The 23,947-nt window shown below is 40.0% G+C and overlaps 1 protein-coding gene across 1 annotated transcript in view; it reads right to left on the bottom strand.

The window, feature by feature from the left end:
* Window positions 1-22,773, bottom strand: part of utrn (utrophin) — a 138,944-nt gene extending 116,171 nt beyond the window's left edge. The window contains exons 1-7 of the mRNA XM_088324441.1: window positions 22,645-22,773; window positions 20,166-20,286; window positions 5,567-5,628; window positions 4,486-4,578; window positions 3,500-3,577; window positions 1,606-1,698; window positions 187-359 (exon numbers count right to left, since the gene is read on the bottom strand). Coding sequence (XP_088180567.1) covers window positions 187-359; window positions 1,606-1,698; window positions 3,500-3,577; window positions 4,486-4,578; window positions 5,567-5,628; window positions 20,166-20,244 — 578 coding nt within the window. The 5' untranslated portion in view covers window positions 20,245-20,286; window positions 22,645-22,773. The remainder of the gene's footprint in view (window positions 1-186; window positions 360-1,605; window positions 1,699-3,499; window positions 3,578-4,485; window positions 4,579-5,566; window positions 5,629-20,165; window positions 20,287-22,644) is intronic.
* Window positions 22,774-23,947: the final 1,174 nt, after the last annotated feature.

The raw sequence follows: 23,947 nt of genomic DNA on the forward strand, positions 1-23,947 counted from the left end.
TGTGCCAAACACTAGTTGGAAACCCAAACCGGAAACCCTAGTAACATGTTAAAACCCTAGGAGCACATTCTGAGGCCGATGAAGGCCATGGTTTCAGAATGAGGATTCCCAAGCCTTTTAAGACTTTTTGAGGATCGTGGCAGGAATGTTCTGTGCAGGCCTTTCTTATTGGCTTGATTTTTGTACCTGAAGTGGTGCAGGAGAGCGTTGAGGGCCAGTCCGTCGGCCCAACTGCCGGCGAAGTTGACGACGTCGACTCCCGGGTAGGAACGCGTGGCCTGCCGGACCCAACTCAGCAAAATCTTCTCGCTGTTGGTCTGCTGCAGGCGGGACATCACGTCCTTCATGAGGTCTTTCACCTGAAGGGAAAGGCGGGACCTTTCGTTATAAAACGTGGCCAAAAATCTCCTCGTTCCTTCGAAATTTCTTACCAACTCTTTTTCCTAGTCAATCATAGTTTTCTGATCATGAATTTTTGTTGAATTCTACTATATTTACTTATTTTTCTAGTCGTTACGCGTTTATTTTTTTAGACTTTGATTTTGTTCATATTTTATTATCATTTAATGACTTTCATAATAATTAATGTCACCATGTATTACTTATTTTTCTAGTCGTTCATTTGTTATTTTACTATATTTTACTTATATTGAGGTCATTTTTTTATTGTACCATATTTGACTTATTTTTCTAGTCGTTTTTTTTTAAGTCGTTCATTTATTTAATTAGAATTTACTTCGTTCTACAGCCATTGATATATATAAATACATTTATTTTTTTCCCCTTGTTAATTTGTTTTTTAACTACATATTACGGGTTAGTTTTTTTTATTTTACAATTATTTTCTTTTTTTAATCATTATGTTTTTAATTTTAAAATAACTAACTTGTCGTCTTACAAAATTATTATTTATTTTTCCAGTAGAATGTAGGGAAAAATAATCACATAAAAATATTTTTAAAAATATTTATAATGACAAAGTACAACTAAAAAAATATTCTAGTTTCATTTTTTATGAAAAAAATATCAAACGTATTTATATTTTGTGATATGTATTTAGATGTTACTATATAGTTTAGTAATTAGATAATAACAATATGCTATTAAGAAACAAGATATTTTAAATGAAAAAGTGCGACAAAAATAATTAAAATTTTCTAGTGTCATTATTTTAGAAAGAAAAATATAGATCTTAATACATATTTTGTATTATTATGTATTTAAATTTTACCATAGTTTAATAATTAAATACAAATAAAAATAACACGTTATTAAGAAACAAATATTTCAAACGAAAAAGTGCACCTAGAAAAAACCCCCAACAAATTTTTTAATGAATTAAATATATTTTTTAATTCATATTTGTTGTTATGTATTTGAACGTTACAAGTTTATTAAAAATAAAAATAATGAGATGCTTTTAAGAAATAAAAACATTTGCTAAAATCGAAAAAGATGTTCTAGTTTCATTTAATAAAAACTATCAATTTTACTTCATATTTTGTGATATTATGTTTAAGTTTTAAATAAGTTATTTTTAAGAAACCCCCAAAATGTTTACGATGATTAAGTATAAAAAAATGCAATTTTCGATTTGTTTTTGACCTGCCAGTGAAGAATAATGCTCCAGATGAGCCCCAAAGTCAGTTTGTGGTTTCCGTCGACGATGTCCGTCCCGCCGATGTTGACCAGGTCCACCTGATGAATACAAAATACATTTACAGTATTTGTCGCACTATAAGGCGCACCCCCAGAAAATTGTTATTTTCTCATATATTTTATATATATATTTAAAGCCACAGCATGTAATATTTGACTGTGAGATGACCGTTACAGTGACCGTAAATTTGTTGAGCATAAAAATGGTTAAAATTGTTTTGCATTTTGTCTTTTTTGGGGATATTTATAAATATCTTAATTTGATTCCCTGTGTTTTTTAATGTTCATTTGTTTATATTCTGTTTTCTCTTTTTGTCTTTTATTTGTCTTAATTCCCCCCCCCCTTTCAAGTTATACCGTGTATAATGTTACGTCATATTTGACAATGTATGGATTAAAGCAACACAAACAACCCGAAGAGACGCTTGGGACCCGAAAGAGTCGGCTCTTTTTAGTGAGCCCGGCCGAAAAAGCCGGTTCTCTACAAGTAATGGCCTGCCAAAGAAGTCGCCACAGTGTTTCGTATTTGCTCCAAAATGGTAAAACCTTTGACATGAAACAATTTTTCAAAGGAACGGAATTAGTTTCTTTCTCTGTTAGCCAATTCCTTTGATTACAGAGTCATTCAGTGACTCACTCGGTTCCTTTTTGGAAGTGGTAGCGGGTAACTAGAACACGGCTTATAACGCAAGACCCGAGTGAGCTCACGTATTTAGCTCTGTGTCGCCGGCCGAGTCCACCTTTCGCCCTACGTGTGCTTCCGATCGGTCTCCTTTTTTCCTTATATGTGGCAAACAAAGTGAGAGCGAGTGACCCGAGAATCCTCTTATACGCAGGAGTGATCATGCCATATGTAGAAAGAATTGCACAAAGAGGGGAATAGCGACGAAGATATATGCCGTAGAAATAAATCGACGCACGGGTTAATCACGCGACACCTAAAAATACGACGTCGGACGCCATAATAGGAAAATAAACGCCCCGACACAAAATAGACGGCAAAATTGACAAGAGAGTAAAGGGAAAATGGGACAAAATTCGCAATAAAACACACATTAAAACACATGGCACAACAAGTGACAACACACACGACAAAAAGACTATCTATCTGCCCTGGTCATATCCCTGGAGAGGGGTGACCGACAGCAAGACAAACACATACAAAAATAAAGAAAATTAAAAAAAAAAAAAAAAATACATTCTTGGACCATGGCCTACCCAAATGCCCAAACACCCAAACAAGTTTAGCATATCGGCACCCAAGTTGGTCATGCTTTCGTCCCCCCAGATGAAACGGGACACAAGAAAGCGGCTGTGTCACTCACACTCTACTGTTCAACAGCAGGGCCCGACAGTTTTCACTGGTTTACCCCTGCCGCATCATAAGGGTGCCCAGACCATCCCTTAGAAAGCGTCCAACATCCCACTATCCTTTCACACGACAAAAACACAAATCAATAAAAACAAAAATACACATAATTAACACTACAAAGTATCCAACAAAATACACAAATACATGACAAAATACACGACAGTACACATGACAAGATATGTGAGAAAATAAATGAGAATACACTACAAAATAGCTGACATAACAAACAACGAAGCACACGACAAAATACACAACAAAACACATAGGGAAATAAATGACAAAATAGACGACAAAAAACAAAACTCTGCAAAATACTCAACATAAAAAACCTCACACAAAAAAAGAGAAAATGTATCGATAAATAAATAAATTGCACTGATGTCACATATTCAGATATTTGCGTGCAAATTTCTTTCTAGGTAGTCGTTTCTCGATGTCTTTCCACGTACGGCACGGCGCCGGACTTACGTTATTCTGCTGCAGAACTTGAAGCGCTTTGTTGACGTTGTTGAGGGCGTGCACTCTGGTGAAGCCTCGTTCTTTGCCCTAAACAAACGCCAGAAAAAATGAGACATCTTTCGCAATATAGAGGAAATGACATTTTTTAATGTTGCATGACATATCAAGGCATGATTTTTAGATCCAGTCAATTGTGAATATATAGGTTTTTGAGACTAATATCTCTCTATATAGGTGTTGGGTAAAATGCCACGAACATGTAGCTTCCATTTTCAGTAGCAGAAAACTCTTCCCATTCCAATTTACCACTGAGAAACACGACCTTCCTTTTTTTTGCAAAACCCATAATAAATCTCTATCATTGGTACGTCATTCTTGCAGTAATACACCTTTTATAGTGGTGTATTTAGGTGTAGCCTCCACCCATCCCGTGGGTTGCAAAGGACACTTCATAGAACATCGCCAAACAAACTCATGCCGGCTGCCGTTAATCACGAGGGAAGAAGAAATACAATGACAAAGCTGAGCCACCGGAGGGCAGTGTCGGCCTCATTTTTAGCAGACTTGATGAGAAACATGCCCACAATTTCAAGCATTTACGAGCACTTCACCTGGAATTGGAGCACTTTTGAATCCTTGAAAAAGTATGATTAAAATTCAAGCGTTTTAAAGAATGTCAAGCATCCCGAGTGTTGGGATTAAAGCATTAACAAAGGAAAGTGTTAGTTACACAATTACTGTAGTACTGGAAAGCATTATTAACAAAACTTTGTGGCCCTACGGGCATTACTACATGGTGCATTACTGCGTTATTCTGCTACTTTTCATGAATGACAGCTTTTCTCTGATTGATCAATACTCCTATCATTTACGTTGTCTGAAAAATCGCACTCCCCCCCCAAATCGTGCAGCCCTACCAAGTAATTCCTTCTTTTTTACGCCCAAAACTATACGTCAGTGGAGATAAAAATGGACAGAAATCTGATATGACTGACCAGGACGTGTCCCGTGAGTCCCTCCAGCAGGTCCAGCAGCTTCCTCCCGTCCCTCAGGTCAGAGAACATGTCCTGGATGCTGGATTTGCCCTCCTGCTTGCCGGGCGAGAAATCATTTGCCAAAATATTACGGTCAAAAGCAAAAACTGTGTGCACGATTCGACCACTAGATGTTGCTGTATTGTGTCGTGCAACTACAATTGAGTGCTACAAACTATGGCGACTCAAAGTGACACAACCACAAAAAAAAATATTCTTTGCAATTTTGGGTCAGACTTAAGCAAAGTTTGGGATTTTTGGGGTACCTCAGATGATGTCAAATAAATGCACGTTTGTAAGATAGCAAAAAGACATGTATTTAAATGGATATAGTTTTATTATTTGGGAAGTGCTAATTAATAGATAGATAGAAATACAGCCGTCACAGATTTTTTGTGTCAAAAACAGATTTTTAACAGCACCCGACAGCATTGCAAAAATGGTGCATTCAGGCTACTTTCATTACGTGAGTAGCGGTTTTCTCCAGATGAAAATGTGTTTGTCCTGCTGATCTTGGAAATGGTGATGATGATCAGCAGATCATTTTTTATTTGTTTTTTTTCTTCGCTGACAATGATCTCTTGCAAAATCGCGTCTCGAAAGAGACAGTGAAAAAGAGATTGAGAGAAAAAAACAGAGAAAGGAAAGAGAAAAAAAGACTGAAAAAAGAAAAAATAGAGAAAAGGAAAGGATAGAGAGAAAAAGAGAAATACATAAAAGAAAGAAAGAGAAAGAAAGACATACAGAAAAAAAGAAAGACTGAAATGGAGAAGGATAGTGAGATAGAGAGAAAGAATGAAAAATAGACAAAGAATGATAAGCCCTAATGGCCCCGATAAGCAGGTAGGCGCCTTGAGTGGCTGCCTCTGGCCATCGGTGTGTGAGAGTGTGTGTGAACGGGTAAGTGTGAAGCACATTGTAAAGCACTTTGGGAGGTCTCCATTGACTTGAAAAGCGCTCTATAAACGCAGGCCATCTCCATTTACCATTGAGAACGCCATTTTGTGAAGGACAAACGCAAGAACTAAAAAGTCAACCTTACCTTTGAGAAGCGTGCATTTATCCACTTGGTGAATGTCTTCTTCTGCACCAAGTCGTGCTCATCTGTGGGCAAAGGGAGGAGAAAAATATTCTATTTACATATGTATGATGCAAAGGTTTGTCCTACTTAAAAAATGACTTCCGTTTTGGTTGCACCTCATACACAAGGTAAAATATCACGGACCAAAATCGCAAGTATTGGACGCAACAGGAATTAAACCAGGGCCGCCGTGGTGGTGAGAGCGCCAAGTCCTAAAAAAGCCAATGATATCCCCTTAACGTTCCTGTAAAATTGGCCTAAAATCCCAGTCCAAGACTTGTCTAAAGTCAATTGAATGCTGATCTTGAACCCTTTGGAGAATATAGACAGTTGGGGTCTCTTTGGAAAAAGAAATCTCTGAAACTGAAATCCTCACTGCAAGTGCTACTAACATCGAGTCATCTGAGTTTTAACACACAGAAGTAGAAGGTATTGATTCTCGCCCGAGTTTGATTTCACAAACAAATGCACGAAAAACAGTGTAGCTGGAAAACAGGTGAGACAATAGCTTGAAGCCTAATCTGGTACCTTGTCAATCTGAAAAACTAAACTTTGTATTGTAGACATTTTTTCTAAGGGTAGATTTAGGTGTTTTCAAAAAATGGTCATTTGGAAATGACCAGTTTACAACACTAAAACCTTTGCAAATGTGTATTTTACTTGGTCCAATCTTTTTTAGACATTGTGAAAGAGTTGTAGATATTTGACTTCCCTTTCCCTCAGTCAAAATAATGATGCATGTGATAATGGTGCGAAAAAATGAATCACCGATTGCTATGTGCACGGTTATTTTCAGATTTGATTTTAATACATCCCTGGAAAAAGGCAAAGAATTAAGTTGGAAATTTCCTTGAGTACCACTGTGTCAATCATCATTCAAATTGGTGACTACTGCCTTAAGATATTTGCAGCTCCAGGAGGCAATCTCCCTTTTATCAAACAGGCCTCTATAGGTTAATGCGGGCCACATGTTCTCCAGCAGACCGTTCCATGGGTGAGAAACGAAGTGTCTGATTGCTGCTTGACCATTGCTCAGTTTTTGGTCCTCGCCCTAGGAAGCCCTGCCGGAGGGATGATATGGCCTGAGACCCTTAAGGTATTTCAAAACCAGTAAAAGCGCCTTAGGATTGATCCTGAAACGCAGGGGGCGCCAATGCAGCCATTTGACAATTGAGGTCATCATGAAGACGCGCCAATTCTCTTTTCATTTGACAGGAATCGTACTGTTGCGTGGTTCAAAACGTGAATCAAGTTCTACGAGTGAAAAGTCCCCCCCCCCAAAATAAGAGGGGGGGTGTTGTGTGTATGGTTAAGTGAGGCGGTCCTGACTTAGGCGCTGGCGTCAAAACAGCCTGGAGCGAACAAAAGGTTGGAGGTTATGATCACTCAACCGCGCCGTTCTCTCGCTAGCTAGCAAAAGAAGAACATGCCACTCGGGAAACAAAAGCCCCTTTTGAAGAGGACGCCACCCAGATTTTGTTTTGGATCTTTGAGTTCCAAAAAAATACCTTTTATTTTGGACTTTAGTAACCATTTATTTTTAAAAAACATGCTAAAGGCAGGAGCTCGAGTCACCACCTAGTGCCTATCCGTGCACAACCTAATTTTTCCAATTTCTCCAGAACTATTGCTGGAATCATTTGGATGTGAATCATCTATTCTGTAAATAGAAGTCCAATTCTTAATCTTACCTCTGCATTTATCAAGACATAAGATTTTTATATCATTAAAAAAAATGGTGAATATATTTATTTTCACTGCGTTAGGTAAAAATGTAGCTTCCGTTTTCAGGGAAACCCTACCTTCATTTTATGAATGGCCCATAATAAATGTCCTTAATTGATATGTAATCCTTGCAAGAATACACATTTTGTAGTGCCCTGTTTAGGTGTAGCATGTCCTGTTCAATGCTGTACAAACTAATGCCAACTGCCTTTAATCACGATGGAAGAAGAAATGAATGGCAAGGCAAAGCCACCAGAGCGCAGTGGCAGCCTCGTTTTGAAGCAGATTTGTTTTGAGGAATATCATTCAACATACAAATTCAAGGATCTCAAGCACCCGTACGAACCCTGCATGCTCGTCTCATCATTAAAAATGAAAGTTTTCCGCGCACTACTCAGCGCAAAACAGGAAGTAGCGATTGCGTCATGGCGGCGTAAATCCCAGCCTCACCGAGCACACGTGCCTTTGCTTTACTGTACAAAATGTTGATGACCTCTTAAAGTTGTGCATGTGGCACAAATGAAAAGTTTGTGGAATTGGTAATATCCTCTAAATCAGGGGTCTCCAACCTATAAGCTCAGAGCTATTTTTTTACAATAACTTGAAATGCATTTCTAAAATAAATTGTTACCATGCTATTACCCAGTTCATGATTGGAAGTGGGGTTTAAATAGACTCAATCAAACACTAAAACAAATTATTTCCCTAGAAAATCACAATCACCCAGCACAAATTAGGTTCTTACGGGGCCCCACGTCGGAGACCCTTGCTCTGAGTTAGATTGTTTGACCTTGAATTTACGAGCACTTCAACCGAAATTCAATCGCTTTTCAACCCTTGAAAAAGACATCGCAGAATCGAGTATTTTCACGGATTTCAAGCGCCCGTACGAACCCTGAAATTCGGAGGGACATACGAAAGGCGAAAGGTTTCCGTGATGGCCGCTTACTGACAAGCAGATTTCAACTCGTGACCCGAAGCGAGGGGCAAATCAAACAAGGTCCGGCGGTTGCCACGGAAACCTCGCTTTGTAAACAGGGATGGACAAACATGGCCGGACTTCACCCCACACCCATGTCCTGATCCAGGGGTGGGCAACTATTTGCGGTGGCCGCGGTGCCCGTCCAGTTATCGTTTCTTTTTCAACATGGACATGTTTCATCTCTTTGTAAATAAATTTGTTTCTGTCAGGACCAGAACGGAAACAGGACCCACTTGCGTAACGTTTACCAAAAGTTTTTTTTATAGCGAGAGGAAGGGCTGCGCCCACGATCCGGTGTTCGCTAGGCGCGGGGAGAAAGTCGCTCTCGTACTCAGATTGTGAACGGAACACGGAAGTGGATCTTCCGTAACAAGCGATGGCGGTGTCAAGGACGGAAAACAGGTCAATAGCCGGCACAGAAGAGAAAAAAACGTGGTCTGGGTCAAAAACGGATTGTAAGTCGGGACGGGAGAGTAGACGCGGTCGGGGTCAAAAACGGGTCGTAGCCGGAGACAGACGGGATCAAAAACGGGACAGGTGGGAGTCAGGGTCGAAAAAGACTTGCCTATTATACACTGAGGTTCGCAGACAGACTGACAACAGGGGCTAGACAGGACTGAGTTCAAATAGTGACAGGGAGCCAATCAGAACCCGTGGAGGTTGGCGCAAAATGAGCAGGCACAGCTGAGTCACATTAGTAATCAGGACAGTTTCATCAAATTGGTTTTCAAACGCTCGCAATTAATACAAAATCATATATTAGGTCCCTATTTGAAGCACTAAATATGATATTTAGTTTTTGTGGAGGGATGGGCCTTACCAGGCAGTACATGCCCAAGACACACCGCAAGACATGGTGCCCCTACCTCCCGTGTGCTTAAGGGATCCACACACACAGTATAATGGCAGTTGTATTTTTTTTTAGGTATTTTCTTATTTTTTGCAGTCGAGGTTTTCTTTTGTATCTGTGGTATTTTGTTCAATTACTGTAGTTTTACCTTTGTAACATTTTATAGGATTTGTGCAGTACTAAAACCATAGTAGTATTTTCATTGACTTTTTGTTGCATATCTGTAGTATTTTCTTAATATTCCTGTTGCAGTTCTTTAAATATTTCCATTGTAGAATTTTTAGAGCATATCCGTCATTTTTTATGCAGTATTACTATGTAGTGCTGTTGCGGTATTTCTTTCGTAATATTTCAGTATTATTTCTATTATTCTATTTTTACCCACGAGATGTTATTTTTAGTTTTGTAGTAATGCGGTGGTATTTTCGTCATAGCATTTTAGTGGAGACACAACTCGGGACCCCGGGCCGTAGTTTGCCCACCCCAGTCCTCACGGAAATGATGACCTACTACAAAAATAACATGCCGGGAGAATTTGAGCGACGCCATCCCTCTTGAAAACAACATTATTTTGCTCTTGTGGGCCGGGAGGAATTCCCAGGATTCCCAGAATTCCGATAAAGCGTTCCAGCTTTTCTCCCTCCCCACGAGCGGTGGCTTGTGTGGGCAGGTTTCCTGCTCCGCCAGAAACTTCTTTTTTTCAGTCGCAAAACGGAAAACCGCGCCACAGGCCCGATGGCGTTCCGTTTCTATGGCAACAAGAATCAATCAGGCGGACAAATTCAGGATATTCTTCCATATTTAGTGATATTGATCATGTACTTGTAGTAAATTTAGATGATCAATCATTAAATGAGTCATATTTGACCACTAGATGGCACTGCGTTGTCTGGTACACGGCTCATTGACCATTATATTTTTCCATATTCTGTCGCTCAGCCAAAAAGGAGTACTACAAAATGCACGTTTATACAATAGTTCGCGTATTTTTGCTTGTATTCAAAAGTTAATTATTTTTCAATCATTAATGCTTTTTACCACTAGTAGGCGCTAAATAATACACAATGTCCCATAAATTAATAATAATAATAGAAAGATAAATGCTGACATTTTTTCTTATAATAAACAAAAACGTAGTCAATGAAAAATTGTAAATAACGTGTGCCTTATAGACCGGAAAATAGGAGGATAAAATCGTAATAGCATAGTTACAATTAAGATGTTGAGATGGACCAACCCGTAGGGGGCGACGGCGCCTTATAGGGCAAAGCCATACAAACGATGGAACAAAAAATGCAATGGCAAAGCAAAACCACCAGAGAGCAGTTGGCCTCATTTTAAACAGACGTGTCGAGAAACATGGCAACAATTTCAAGCATTCAAAAGCAATTCACCCAAAATTCAAGCAACACAACATAAAAATTCAAGCAATTTTAAGGAATTCACGCACCCGTACGAACCCCGTACTTTGTCCAGAAAAGTGGCAGCCGTACTCAAAACAAATGTCAACAATGGAAGAATTTGGCACGGCGGCTAGAGAAGAAGACCGAAACGGAGAAAACCCCGGCGGGCGTTTGAATGAAATCAAGTTCCTTTTCTGAAACCTCACAAAAGTTCTTGCTAACTTTTCGAGTTCTCTGGCGTTAGCCTAGCTAGCGCTCATCTACAACAAGCGCCATTTCCTCCTGAAAAAAAAATGGCGCTTTCTCCACCGACTCCAATTCATTTTGCAAGCGTACACAAAGAAAGACAAACCGGAAGTAGAAGGGGCCTCTGGAGAAGCACATGAGAAAAACAAACCGCAGCGTTTCAAACAATGACTTGCCATTTTCAAAATGTCCACTGGGTGTCTCCAACGCTAAGCATCCCTCACAAAATAGACCAGCCACTGTAGCTGTATAGCTGAAGAACAGGAGATTTCCTTGGAGACTGGCTTACGTGGTAAGTGCATCCTGACATAGCTCCACTCATACTCCAGGTGGCGTAATTCAATGATTGGTAAATCAAATCTTGTAAATGAGTAAGTTAGAAAACCCTGTGAAAAACACTATTAGAACTATAGCGCATTGACAAATTGACAGTTTATGTGTAGTATATACACCAGACTTTTTTTTTTTTGGGGGGGGGGGGGGGGTCACGTTTATTTTAGCTAATCCTTGACCATATCACTACTGCACTCGCTTACGTCCCATAAATCTGTCTTTTTCTGCAATAGCTTCCTTCCACCCAATCCTCCCCTCCGCCAAAATATTTCAAATTCTTCGTCAAAGGCCTTCCAAAGAAAAAAAAAAGGCTGTTTGAGGATTAAATCATACTTTCTCTTTCATATGATATCATACTCTCACACATGGACAACTATACTTTCATACAAAAATATACCCATGCACAAATACTACTATACTCTCTCATAAATGCTACATACTCTCATACACACACTACCATAATCTCTCACACACATTTACCATACTCGCATAGCGCCCCAATATTCGCTATTCAGATTCAGATCTACTTTATTGTCATTCTAGTACACGTGTATACAGAACGAAATGTCGATGCATCTGACCCCCACAGTTTCCTTGAATGTACAGATATAAATAATGTTGTATTGTATTTTGGCTACGTATAGTATTTTACCATAGTGCCGATAGTGCAAGAAGAGTAGCTAACCAGATGTGCAAAATGGGCAGTCAGGTTAACAAGTCAGGTACACAGTAACATTAACACTGTAACAATAACGCTGTAATTACAATAGTGCAGAGAGCAATGTGCAAGGAGTGGCAAGCTATAAAAAAAAACTGCCAGTAGTGCAAAAAGTCAGATTAGCAGCCGTTTAGATTTAAGTTAACTATATGTTAGATTGACCATTTAACAGTCTAATGGCCAGGGGGACTAGACTATTGCGGAGCCTGGTGGTCCTGCACCGCACACTGCAGAACCTCTTCCCAGAGGCTAGCAGAGTGAACAGTCCATGATGGGGGTGAGAGGGGTCCCCGGTAATGTTTTTAGCATGGGATAGGCAGTGCTTCTGGCCAATGTCCTGAATGGGGGGAAGTGTAGTCCCGATTATTTTCTCTGCTGTCCTCGTTACCCTCCTCACACTACCCCAGTCGGTAGCGCTGCAGCCTCCACACCACACAGAGATACAGCTGGTCAGGATACTCTCTATGGTGCCCCTGTAGAATGTAATGAGGGAGGGTGGGGGCAGGTGGGCTCTCCTCATCCTCCGCAGGAAGTACAGGCGCTGCTGTGCCCTCTTAACCAGTGATGCAGTGTTCACGGACCAGGTGAGTTTGTTTGTAATGTGCACCCCTAGGAACTTGATACTGCTGACAACCTCCACAGCCTTGTTGTTGATGCAAAGTGGGGCATGGTTGGGCTGGTTTTTCCTAAAGTCGACAATGATCTCTTTAGTTTTGTCGACATTCAGGACCAGGCTGTTGTCCCTGCACCAGCCCACCAACTGCTCCACCTCCTCTCTGTAGGCCAGGTCGTTGTCATCCCTGATGAGGCCCACCACTGTTGTGTCGTCAGCATACTTCACGATGTGGTTTGTGGCGGACCTAGGGACGCAGTCGTGTGTCATCAAGGTGAACAGCAAGGGGCTTAGGACGCAGCCTTGGGGGGAGCCCGTGCTGAGGTAGATGACATCTGAACTGTTCTGACCTATCCGCACTGATTGGGGTCTGTCACAGAGGAAGTCCAGCAGCCAGTTCCGCAGGGGGGTGTTGAAACCCAGGAGTCTCATTTTGTCTACCAGATGTTGTGGGATGATGGTGTTGAATGCTGAACTGAAGTCCAGGAACAGCATCCGCACATGGGTGTTCTTCTCCTCTAGATGTGTCAGGCTCAGGTGAAGCGCAGAGGAGATGGCATCCCTATCACACATACTATACTCTCATACGCACACTACTATGCTGACACACACATGCTTCTATATTCATGATTAAGATTATAGTAGAATGTGTGAGAGAATGTAATATTGTTTGTGAGAGTGTAAAGTAGTTTGGTGGGGGTATAGTCGTATTTGTGTGACAGTATAGTAGCGTCCGTGCAAAAGTATAACAGTGCGCCTGAGAGTCTATAGCAGCGTGGGGGGAGGTATAGGACTATGCTTGTAAGGGTATAATAGTGTGTAGAATATTGTGTGTGTGTAAAAGAGAGAATATAGTAGTATGTATGTGAAGGCATAATAGTATGTGTGTGTATGAGAGTCTATATTAGTGTGCGTGTGTAGTACTATGCGTGTGAAAGCATTGTAGTGCGTCTATAAGAGTATATTAGTCTTTGTGAGAGAGTATAGTCGAGGGAATGAGAGTGTAATGATGTGTGTAAGACTGAGCGGGAGTATGGTAGTATAGGTTTGAGAGTATAGTAGGATGCGTGTGAAAGCATAGTAGTGTGAGAGACTATAGTCAAGGGAATGAGAGTGTAATGATGTATGTAAGACTGAGTGGGAGTATAGTAGTATCATGTTTGAGAGTATAGTAAGATGCGTGTGAAAGCATCGTAGTGCATCTATGAGAGTATAACAGTCAATCGTGAGAGAGTATAGGAATGAGAGTATAATGATGTGTGTGGGAGTATAGTAGTATATGTTTGAGAGTATAGTAGGATACGTGTGAAAGCATTGCAGTCCTTCTATGAGAGTATAATAGCCTGTGAGAGTATAGTTGAGGGAATGAAAGTATAAAGATGTGTGTGGGAGTATAGTGGTATATGTTTGAGGGTATAGTAGGATGCGTGTGAAAACATAGTAGTGCGTGCATGAGAGTATGTGTAAGAGAGTCTAGTCTTGTTTGTGCATGGGTACGACCGAGAGCGTACTTGTATGATGTCATATGAGAGCAAGTACGATTTGCTCGTCAAACTCTCATACAAAAGGCAGGAGAATATACAATAAAAGAAAAACGGCAGCTGGTACGGCTCCAATTTCCACGCCGCGCCCTCGCATTTTTCCCCTTTTTTTCTCGGCCGCAGCGTCACACCCTATCGCCCGAAACAGAGGACCGAAGGAGAGAGGAGGAAAAAGAAAGAGAAAGTCAAATTCCCCAGCGTCAGCTTGATGATATTTGTGTCTTTTTTTTCCCCTGGGGAATGAGCAGAAAAGGTCAGTCGGGGAGGGGGCGGGGCTTCGGCTGTTGACACGCTCCGAGGCCAAATACCAATCCTTTTCCCCTTTAAATCGGGGGTCTCCGACTCCGTTGACTTGGGGGGGCACAAAAAAATTCCAACTATTTGGTTCAGAAACAATTAGTATCACAAGTCAAGTCATGTTTATTTGTTTGGCCATTAATCGCAAAGAGTCTCTAAGGGCTGCACAGACCAAAGACTATTGCAAAATACAGACTATTATGACACCTTCCCCTGATCTAAAACCTACACGAGGGCAAGGAAAAACTCAAAAACCTCAAGTCATGTTTATTTGTTAGGCCCTTTATCACAAAGAGTCTCAAAGGGCTGCACAGACCAAAGACTATTGCAAAATACAGACTATTATGACACCTTCCCCTGATCTGAAACCTACACGAGGGCAAGGAAAAACTCAAAAACCTCAAGTCATGTTTATTTGTTAGGCCCTTTATCACAAAGAGTCTCAAAGGGCTGCACAGACCAAAGACTATTGCAAAATACAGACTATTATGACACCTTCCCCTGATCTGAAACCTACACGAGGGCAAGGAAAAACTCAAAAACCTCAACATGAGGAAAATGTAGAAACCTTGAGAAGGGACCGCACGTGGACAAAAAAATCCAATACCATTGGAAGATTTTTTCTTTAGTCTTTAACCCAAAAAATATAAACTCAATCACAAAATAAGCTAAATTGTGTGCATCTGTCTGGTGTTTAGGGATGTTATCGTTTTATTGTCTTACTGTACACTGAAAGTTTTTTTTTTTTTTTAACCCAATCGAAATTGGTTGCCTGAAAAGTACTTTACAAATAACTGATTCGATAAAAACATTCCACTGAGCAATTTTTATTTTTAATCCACAAAATTTAAGATTTATGAAAATAAAAACCATTGATAATCAAAATCAATCATGTTCATAAAAAATGGATCTGTTATCCACTCGGGATGCACTTAATGGGACAGTGTGTATTGTTCAGTGCCTCCTCAAAATGTAATGGATTCATTTTTACCCCTCCTGATGTCCTCATTTCAAAAGGGACTCGAATATTCCGATTGTAATGGTTCGGTTCGCATTCGATATCGGAATCGCCTTCATTATCATCGTATTGCGACGACAAGTTGGCCAAATATACAATATAAAGACTCAGAAATAGGAAAGTATCCATCCATCCATGATCTGAACCGCTTATCCTCAGTAGGGTCGCGGGGGTGCCCGAGCCCATCTTCGGGCAGTGGACACCCTCAACTGCTTGCCAGCCATTTGCAGGGCAATATAGGAAAGTATTCACAACTAAAATAAGAACTATACACGACCAAGATATTGCCCTTAAAACAAATTCGACATGACAACTCGACTACTTTCGATTGTGCAAAATTTTGGAAATGAAGTTAAAAATGTGTCAACAACACAACGTAAAAACATTTAACAGTCTGAAAAATGAAGTACTTCTGTTTTAGAACCTAAGACAAGAACATCGAAAACGACACGACCAGGAAATTGCACTTCAAACCGGGGTATTGCACTTCAAACCGTAACCAAGTCAACACGACCACTAAAATACCTTCCTTGGCGCAATATTTTGAAAATGAAGATGTAAAAACATTGACCAGCATGACAAAGTACTTCTTCTGCGACAACTGTTTTACAAGCAAAGAATACATCCAAAAGAAAAACTACACTAGTGGGATATTGCACTTTGACTGGGATGTTGCACTTAAAACCAAGCTATTGTTGATAACTATGGAGAAGAAGCTCACAGTCAGTCTGCATTCTGAACGTGTGACGTAAATGTGACCCGAGGTGAACCGTGAAGATTCCGTGTTTTGATAAAATTGGTCGTCTGAAAAGTGCTCGAAAAATACATTCTGATTGGTTATCTTCTGCAAAACCGATTTTAATTGGGAGAGTTTCAGAAAGGCATGAATAATCGATAGGGGAGGATAGTAAAAGCTTTTTCAGGTCACCAACTACAAAACTTTGTGACCCCCCCCCCGCTACGGTGTAAAGAAAACATGACTTTTTGGTTGCTAGGAAACCGAGAGGGAAGGCGGCCATTGTGGCCCCCACACGGACCTAAATAACAAACTGCCACCGAATTCTTGGTTGGGCGCCGTCATGAGATATCTCCAAAGGCAAACAAAGAGGATTCCAAAATCACCGTTATACCCATTTTCATGCAGCCTCGATGACAAGGATTTATCGACAATGTAGATTATAAACACAATCCCGAGATAAAACGTACATTGTGTTTATTTCGTGTCCTCGAAAGTCTGATTCGGAATCAGCGACACGAAAAACTCGTTTCCCTCTTTGTGCTTTCATTGACGTTTTCTCCATTCTCTAACGTTCGTCTCTGGAGATCGAACCCAATGCCTTTTTGTATGTCATCTATATCGCTTTTCAAACCCGGGTCGTCGCTGGGAGCGACTAATCTTAACCACTAGACCAGTGTTTTTCAACCCTTTTTGAAGCAAGGTACACTTTTATTTATAAAAAAAAGTTGCGAGGCACACTGTCCGTCGAAAATGTTTGAAAATGAAGTGATGTCAAATATTTCACTGTACTACCTCATAAGCAGATAATTCGTATATAAAAAGAAAATACCATATTTTCTGCACTATAAGGCGCACCGGGTTATAGGGCGCACCCCCAAAAAAATAGTTTTTGGTCCTATATTTTCCATACATAAGGCGCACCAGATTATAAGGCGCTACGACGGGATCGTCGACAAAACAGTCAGATAGTTGAGTCCAACTTCTTACCCCCTTAACATTCCCAAAGCTCGCAAAGAAGCAAATGCGTGTCTCAGACATGTACGGAAACAGTGTCTGTACCATGTCACCAATCACTCAAATGCATCCTTCCAAATATCATTCGGAAGGTTCAAGTCTTGGGATTCAAGAAATGCCAAACATCTTAGTTTCCATTTTATTTTTTGCTGACAACTGTGTGGACGAAAGAGTTTGATTGTGCAGGGAAAACGGGGTTCTTTACTGTGCCTATGACAATAAACACTTTGAATTGAATTGAGTTTAAAAATAGACTCATCACAGAAACATCAAGATGGTTCTAAAACAAGATACCGGGAAAATAGAAAGCCGCATAGCTCACCTAAGTTCTCTTGCAGCCGTCACGTTCAATAATGATACGTAACCGTGGTCTTCTTACAACCGTGAGTGGAGTCAATCCAGGAGAGTCAAATATTTACAAATACAGAATAGTAAAACATGTTTTCTCTATGCCGTGGTGCAACCCGACGTGTGATTCGCGTTCATCTTTTTCGACCAATCGCAGGCTTTGTTTCGCCCCTTTAGCCTGTGCGAGCCTGTAAACGATAAAAAGGATCCGCCCCCTTTACCTCCGAATAACTTTAGCCAATAGTAACTGATTCAAATGATGATTGACACATTGGTTAGGAAATGAAACGCCGGTATATAAATCCCAGCATACACCGCCTTCGGGGGAAAATCGAGTCGGCGGCTGTTTGCCTTAGTTGCGAGACTTTGCGACTTAATATTGATCCATATATAAGGCGCACTGTATTATAAGGCGCATGGTCAGCTTTTGAAAAAAAAATTAAGGCTTTTAGGTGCGCCTTATAGTGCAGAAAATACGGTAATACTTAAAATAAAAAAAGAATGATGTGCTTTATTTACGTTTATATTTTTTTACAGTGCAATCTTAAACCGCTGTGTTAAACAAATTAAGTTATTAAATATACTGTGCTACCACAAGAGCAGATCATTAGTATCTCAAAATCTACTGCCACCTACTGATATGGATGACTATTACAGTTCCTCGTCTGAAGAGAGATAAAATACTGAATAATGGCTTGATTTTTTTGGGACAAATTCCAGCGGCACACGAGACGAGGTCTCATGGCACACTGCTTGAAAAACGCTGCACTAGACCACCGGAGATATAGATGACGTACAAATAGTCAATACGGGTTCCTGTGGCTTAAAGCGAATTTGATTCAAAATATTTTAAGACTTTTGAAATCAAATGCAAGACAAAATCGACAAAAATTGAAACAAAAACTAGAAATAAAAAGCGTGTTCACAGTACAGTTTCTTCCCCACAGCCATTACCACCCTAAACAGACACCGCACAAAAAAACTGAAAACTGTTGCAAAAAACTACCTCACACGAATGTAAAATGGTACTCACGTACATGCTGTCTGCACTATGTTTGTTCACTGCTCAAAACAGACACAGCACAAAAAACCTGAAAACTTGTGCCAACACTACCTTATACGAATATAATGGTACTAATGTCTATGTTCTTGCACATGTCGACTGCACTACGTTTACTGCTCACCTTGCACAATGTCTGACCATTTCCTTTTTTCTGCACTATGTTGTCTATGTTTGCACCAATGCATATGCTGACTATTTTTTTTGCACTATGATGACTTTGCACCAAATGCAATATTGCACAACCCTTACGATACCAACGGTATCACAACAACACTGTATGTAACATCCCACATGCCGACATTTCTTGTGTAAATACCATGTCAATTATAACTATAGCCTTATCCCCCTTGTTTTATAACCTTATCTTCTCTGTTCCTTTATCTTCTTAGCTCATACCTCACTGTGAATGTGTAAAACTGGAGTGTCATGCCCAATTTCGTTGTCACAATATGTTAACCCATTTTGTAACAATGACAATAAAGGTATATTCTATTCTATTCTATTCTATTCTACTTCATTGGTCCCTGGTTCAAACTGCCAGATAACGATAGCGACTCCAAGGAATTCATGTCACATTTTTATCACGATGCGTGAAAAGGACTTTTTGGTCCAGAGTAGAACAGAACACTTCTATGACCGAGTGTGGCGTCATAAAAATAACATACTTTGGAAAAAAATGGGTCCTAAATCTTTGCGTTGACATTTTTAAGACTTTTGAAAACTGGATTCAAGACATTGCAATGCCAATTCAGTCTTATTTTTTTAGAATCATAAATCGAACGACTAAGGATCGGCGGGAAGCCTCGATTGGATTAGATTTCGTTATCACACTATTCTTATTTACAGTACCAGAGATGAATGTTAACAAATGGAGAACGCAGGAAGTGGCCCTAAAAATATAAGGCAAAAAAAGCACAGGGGAGAAAACGGGACTTGGAAGGATAATCCTCGATATATGATGGTGCTGTGTTCATAGTTCATCGTCTTGGGATCAAGAGATTGTAGGTTTGATTGCTGGCTCCTCTGTGTCATATGTCAAAGTGTCCTCGGGCAAGACACTGAATCCCTAATGCCCCAAATAAGCAGGTAGTTGCCTGACGCTGCTTTCGGTTAGTGTGTTAAAGGGAAAAGTGTGAAGCACATTGTAAAGTGCTTTGGGAAGTCTTCATTGACATGAAAAGCTCTATAAATGCAGACCATTTAGCATCTTTATTATCCTCAAAACGTTTGGAGGCCGACTCCTTTTTGGTATGTAAGTGTGTGTGTGTGTGTGAATGGGTAAGTGTGAAGCACATTGTAAAGCGCTTTGGGAGGTCTTCATTGACTTGAAAAGCGCTATTTAAATGCAGACCATTTAGCATCTTGATTATCCTCAAAACGTTTGGAGGCCGACTCCTAACTGGTATGTAAGTGTGTGTGTGAATGGGTAAGTGTGAAGCACATTGTAAAGCGATTTGGGAGGTCTTCATTGACTTGAAAAGCGCTACAGAAATGCAGACCATTTACCATTTTTACCATCGTTGGAAATCCACTATTTGAATCACGGCCACGCAAATTCGGCAGTGTTTGTGCCTTACAATGTTTAGTTTGAGTTGAGAAAAAGTCAAAAATAGAACGAATACGATAGTCGATGGATGGCAGCTAAATTCCGACCGTTTTTCCCGACGTACCCGATCGGGACTTGATGATGTCGCAGAACTCTTCATCCACGCCGCCCTCCGCAGGGTCGCCGCCGTATTTCGCCGCCATGTTTGAAAAAAGGTTGGATTCTTGGGGAAGGAGACGCCGCGCCTGCAGAGGGAGGGAAAATCATTGAAAATTTGCGCTCAAAACTCAGATTTTCACATCACTCTTCGAAACAAGAAATGCAAGATGGCGGCAAAAGACTGAAAAACAAAACAAAAAACGTAAACACTGAGAAGGCCACATGCCATTCTCAGTCCTTTGGAATGCTGACAAATAACTAAGGTAGCAATCACTTTCTCAACTTGAAAGAAAGACAGACAAAAAAGAGGTGGAGAAAGACGATAGGAAAAACGAGAAGTAGAGAAAGATGGAAAAAGGAGAAAGACAGAAAAAAGAAGAGCAATCCAGAAAGAGAGAGGGGGCAAACAAGACAGACAGAAGGAAAGAGAGAAAAAGAGAAAGGAAAAGAAAGAAGGAAGAGAATGGAAGCAAGAAAGAGAAAAAAGATGAAGAGCAAGACAGAGATTCAAGATAGGTAGAGACTGCAAACAGAATAAGTGATAGTGAAGAAAGAAGCAAAGAAGGAGATAGAAAGAAAAAAAGACCAGTAGCAAGCAAAAAGGATAAGGAAAGATACAAGAAAAGAAAGAAGAAAGAGAGAGAAAAGAAAATGAAAAAGCAAGAGAGATCAAGAGAAAACAAAGTAAGAACAAAAAAATAACATAAGCAAGCAAAAGAAAGAGAAGGGGGGGAAGAGAAGGATACAGAATGAGAAGAGAAAGGAGAGAGAGAGAGAGGGAGGAAGAAATTATAATGAAAGAGGAGTAGTGGGAAAGAAGAAGCGAGAGAGAAAAAGGAGAAGGGTAACTAAAAAGTAAAAAGAGAAGGCAGAGAGAGAAAAGAAAGAGAAGATAAAGAAGGAACGAGAAACTAACAGTCTTCGATTACATAATGAATTTCATTCAAAGAAGAAACACGAATTTACTCTGCAATATCAACATCAAATGGCTGCAGAATGGTGAGGAAAAAAACCAAAGTATTCTTCTTCCCTGTGCTTTTCCGCACTGCACAGTTTAGTGACATCTAGTGGTCGCATTTTACACACTGTGCCTTCAAAAAAAAAACATTGAAAATCGACATACGTTTTGCTGGTTTTAGGGGCGCGACGGCCTTTTCGTGCACTGCCCCTTTAACTTCGTCAAAAAGTTAGTAAAGCAGGTTTGCGCTTAAAATGTGTCAACGAAAGATGAAGGAGAAAAGGAGAATTTATTTGCCCTGGCGCCATTTTAGCATCATAACAAACGTCAAAAAAATCATAAAAAGGAATAAAGTCAACCGACCTCCGTTGTCACCGGGAAAGCTCACAACTCCCCCGAAGCGTCCGAACCGAACCGGGCCACAAAAGTCACCGAGCGAGTCATGAAAAGCTTAAAAGTAAATCACAATGGAGAAGGAGAAAACGGACATTATCCTCATTTCAAAATTCAAGAAATGCTTGAAAAAAATGCAGTTAATCCACCCAAAAAATGGAGGAAAATCCAAAGTTTGGAACGGGTAGCCTTTTCTTTAATGTTGTGAATCCAGCCGTCGGAATTTTGACGATATTGTCCTTTTATTAAATGTAAAAGAATCTTAAAATGAGGATGAAAATGTGATTATTTAATGGGAGGCAGCCGCGACTCTCAACTTTGTTCCTGGTGCTGTTTTCTTTTTTTTTAATTCCCTCCGTCGTCGAAAACGGAAACTCGGAGCGAGGTTTTTCAGAACAAAGGCTCTTCTTGGATGTGGCGGGTTCAAATTAACTTGACGTTTCAAATCCTTGTTTTAAAATCTTAAAGACTTAATTTGCGTGCATATATTGAAAAATAGAGTCGTTAAACTTCACTCGCGACTCGCAGTGTAGCGTCAGAATGGCGATTTGTATTTTAACGCATACCGGAAACAGTATACGAAACGCCGGGTAACTTTTTCCCAAAAGTTTCCTCACCAACGCCACGATGGAAATATGGCGTGGTGAGCGTCACGTGACTTAACGCCACACAACTTTTGCTATTTTAAATATTGTTTCGATATTCATCATTTGAACGACTTTTTCTTCAGTCTTTAACAGAATAGGGATTTAAAATCTACACGATTGAATTGATTCATTGAGTCCTGTACATAATATGCTATTTTTGTAATTACCCGGAAACAAAAAGAGATTTGTGTCATTTTGTGTGTATATATGTATATATGCATATTTGTTTGTTTGTCTTTCCGTCCAAGAAAAGGGGAAATGAGTTTAGATATGACCACCATCTTTCGCAGAAAATCAGGTAGGTTACCCCGGATGTGAAAAATGCTCCGTCCAGGCCCCGGTGCTGGGGAACGCTCTGCCTCTGGAGATAAGATCTGCAACCTCAGTGGAAGTTAAATCTAGATTTAAGACCCACTTCTATTCAATAGCTTACGATTGATGCCCACCTCATATTTTTCTTTTCTTGTCTTTTTCCGACTGCTCGACCGGAGGTGATGCGAGAAGGACGATTGGAGATGGGTTGGGACCGGCGTCAACGTCTTCGTCGACCAGCTGGCTGAGATGGGAAGCAGAGTCGTTGCTTTCATGCACTTCCTGGACAAATTTCAACATAATTACCTATTGTTTTCTTTCATGGATGTTGACTAGGTTTTGTGTCACCCGATGCAAAATCGAATGCACCCTGGTCATCCTGGGGGACATTTGTGAGGGCCCTTCTCAAGGTTTTTTAATTCGAGATTTTCCTTGCCCGCATGTCGGTGTAAGATCAGGGGATGTTGTCATGGCAACCTGTGCAGTCAGACATCTTGTGATGAAGGGCCGAACAAAAAAAATGGAACTTGACTTGATATGAAGTTTTTGCTATTTATTCCTTGATTGTTTTATTCGAGTTTGTTGCTATATGTACCGGTGAGTGTGGGTGTCCTGAAAGGCGCTTCCAAGTGCAATGTATTCTTCTTATTATTATTCTTATTCTTATTTGACTTTTCTGAGTTGCTTAAAGAGAAATAAATGTCTCAAACAGTGGCCTCGCCAGACATCGGTGGTACGCAGGGGGGACATATCTATTATGACTCCCCCAGTGAAAAAATACATGCTATTATGATTTAGTAGAATAATAAATAACTTATCTAATTAAAAAAAAAAAACATGAATTGATTTTGTGCACAATATTACATTATCGTTATCAGGACTATACTGATCAAGGGACCCCCTGAAATCTGTCTTTTATTGTTTTTTCGAGTTTTTTCTTCTTTATTTCATTTTTTCTTCTTTTTTGTTTCTTTTTTCCTAGCTTTTTACCTATTTTTCCGCTTACTTCATCTTTGGTTTTTCATTTTCTCTTTTTCCTGTTTCCTTTTTTATTCCATATATCCTACATCCATGTTTTTATGGGTGGGCAGAATGTAGTCACTGCCCCTCTTGTAACACCCCTGGTTTCTAAAATGAATTTAGTCCATATCCTTCGTTCACTGTTTGTCCTCTCAATTACAAAAGCAAAGAAAATGCATGCAACCGGAGTCTGGATTTTGGTCGCACATCAAAAATCACGATTAATTATACATTGGTAGACTGTCGGGGCCTGGAAAGCCTTCTCTGCTGGCCTAAAAAATATCTGAATTGTGTGATATAATTATATTTTCCACATAAATAGTTATTAAATAATCACAAATTGTGTGTCAGCTTCTTTTTATTGCTTTTCTCTCTAGTTTAGTTGTGCTGATTCCAAGTCTGTTCTTTTTTATTAAC

This window comes from Urocampus carinirostris, chromosome 20 (assembly GCF_059441175.1).
Source record: "Urocampus carinirostris isolate Australia breed hairy pipefish chromosome 20, RoL_Ucar_1.0, whole genome shotgun sequence".
NCBI classification, from domain to species: domain Eukaryota; kingdom Metazoa; phylum Chordata; class Actinopteri; order Syngnathiformes; family Syngnathidae; genus Urocampus; species Urocampus carinirostris.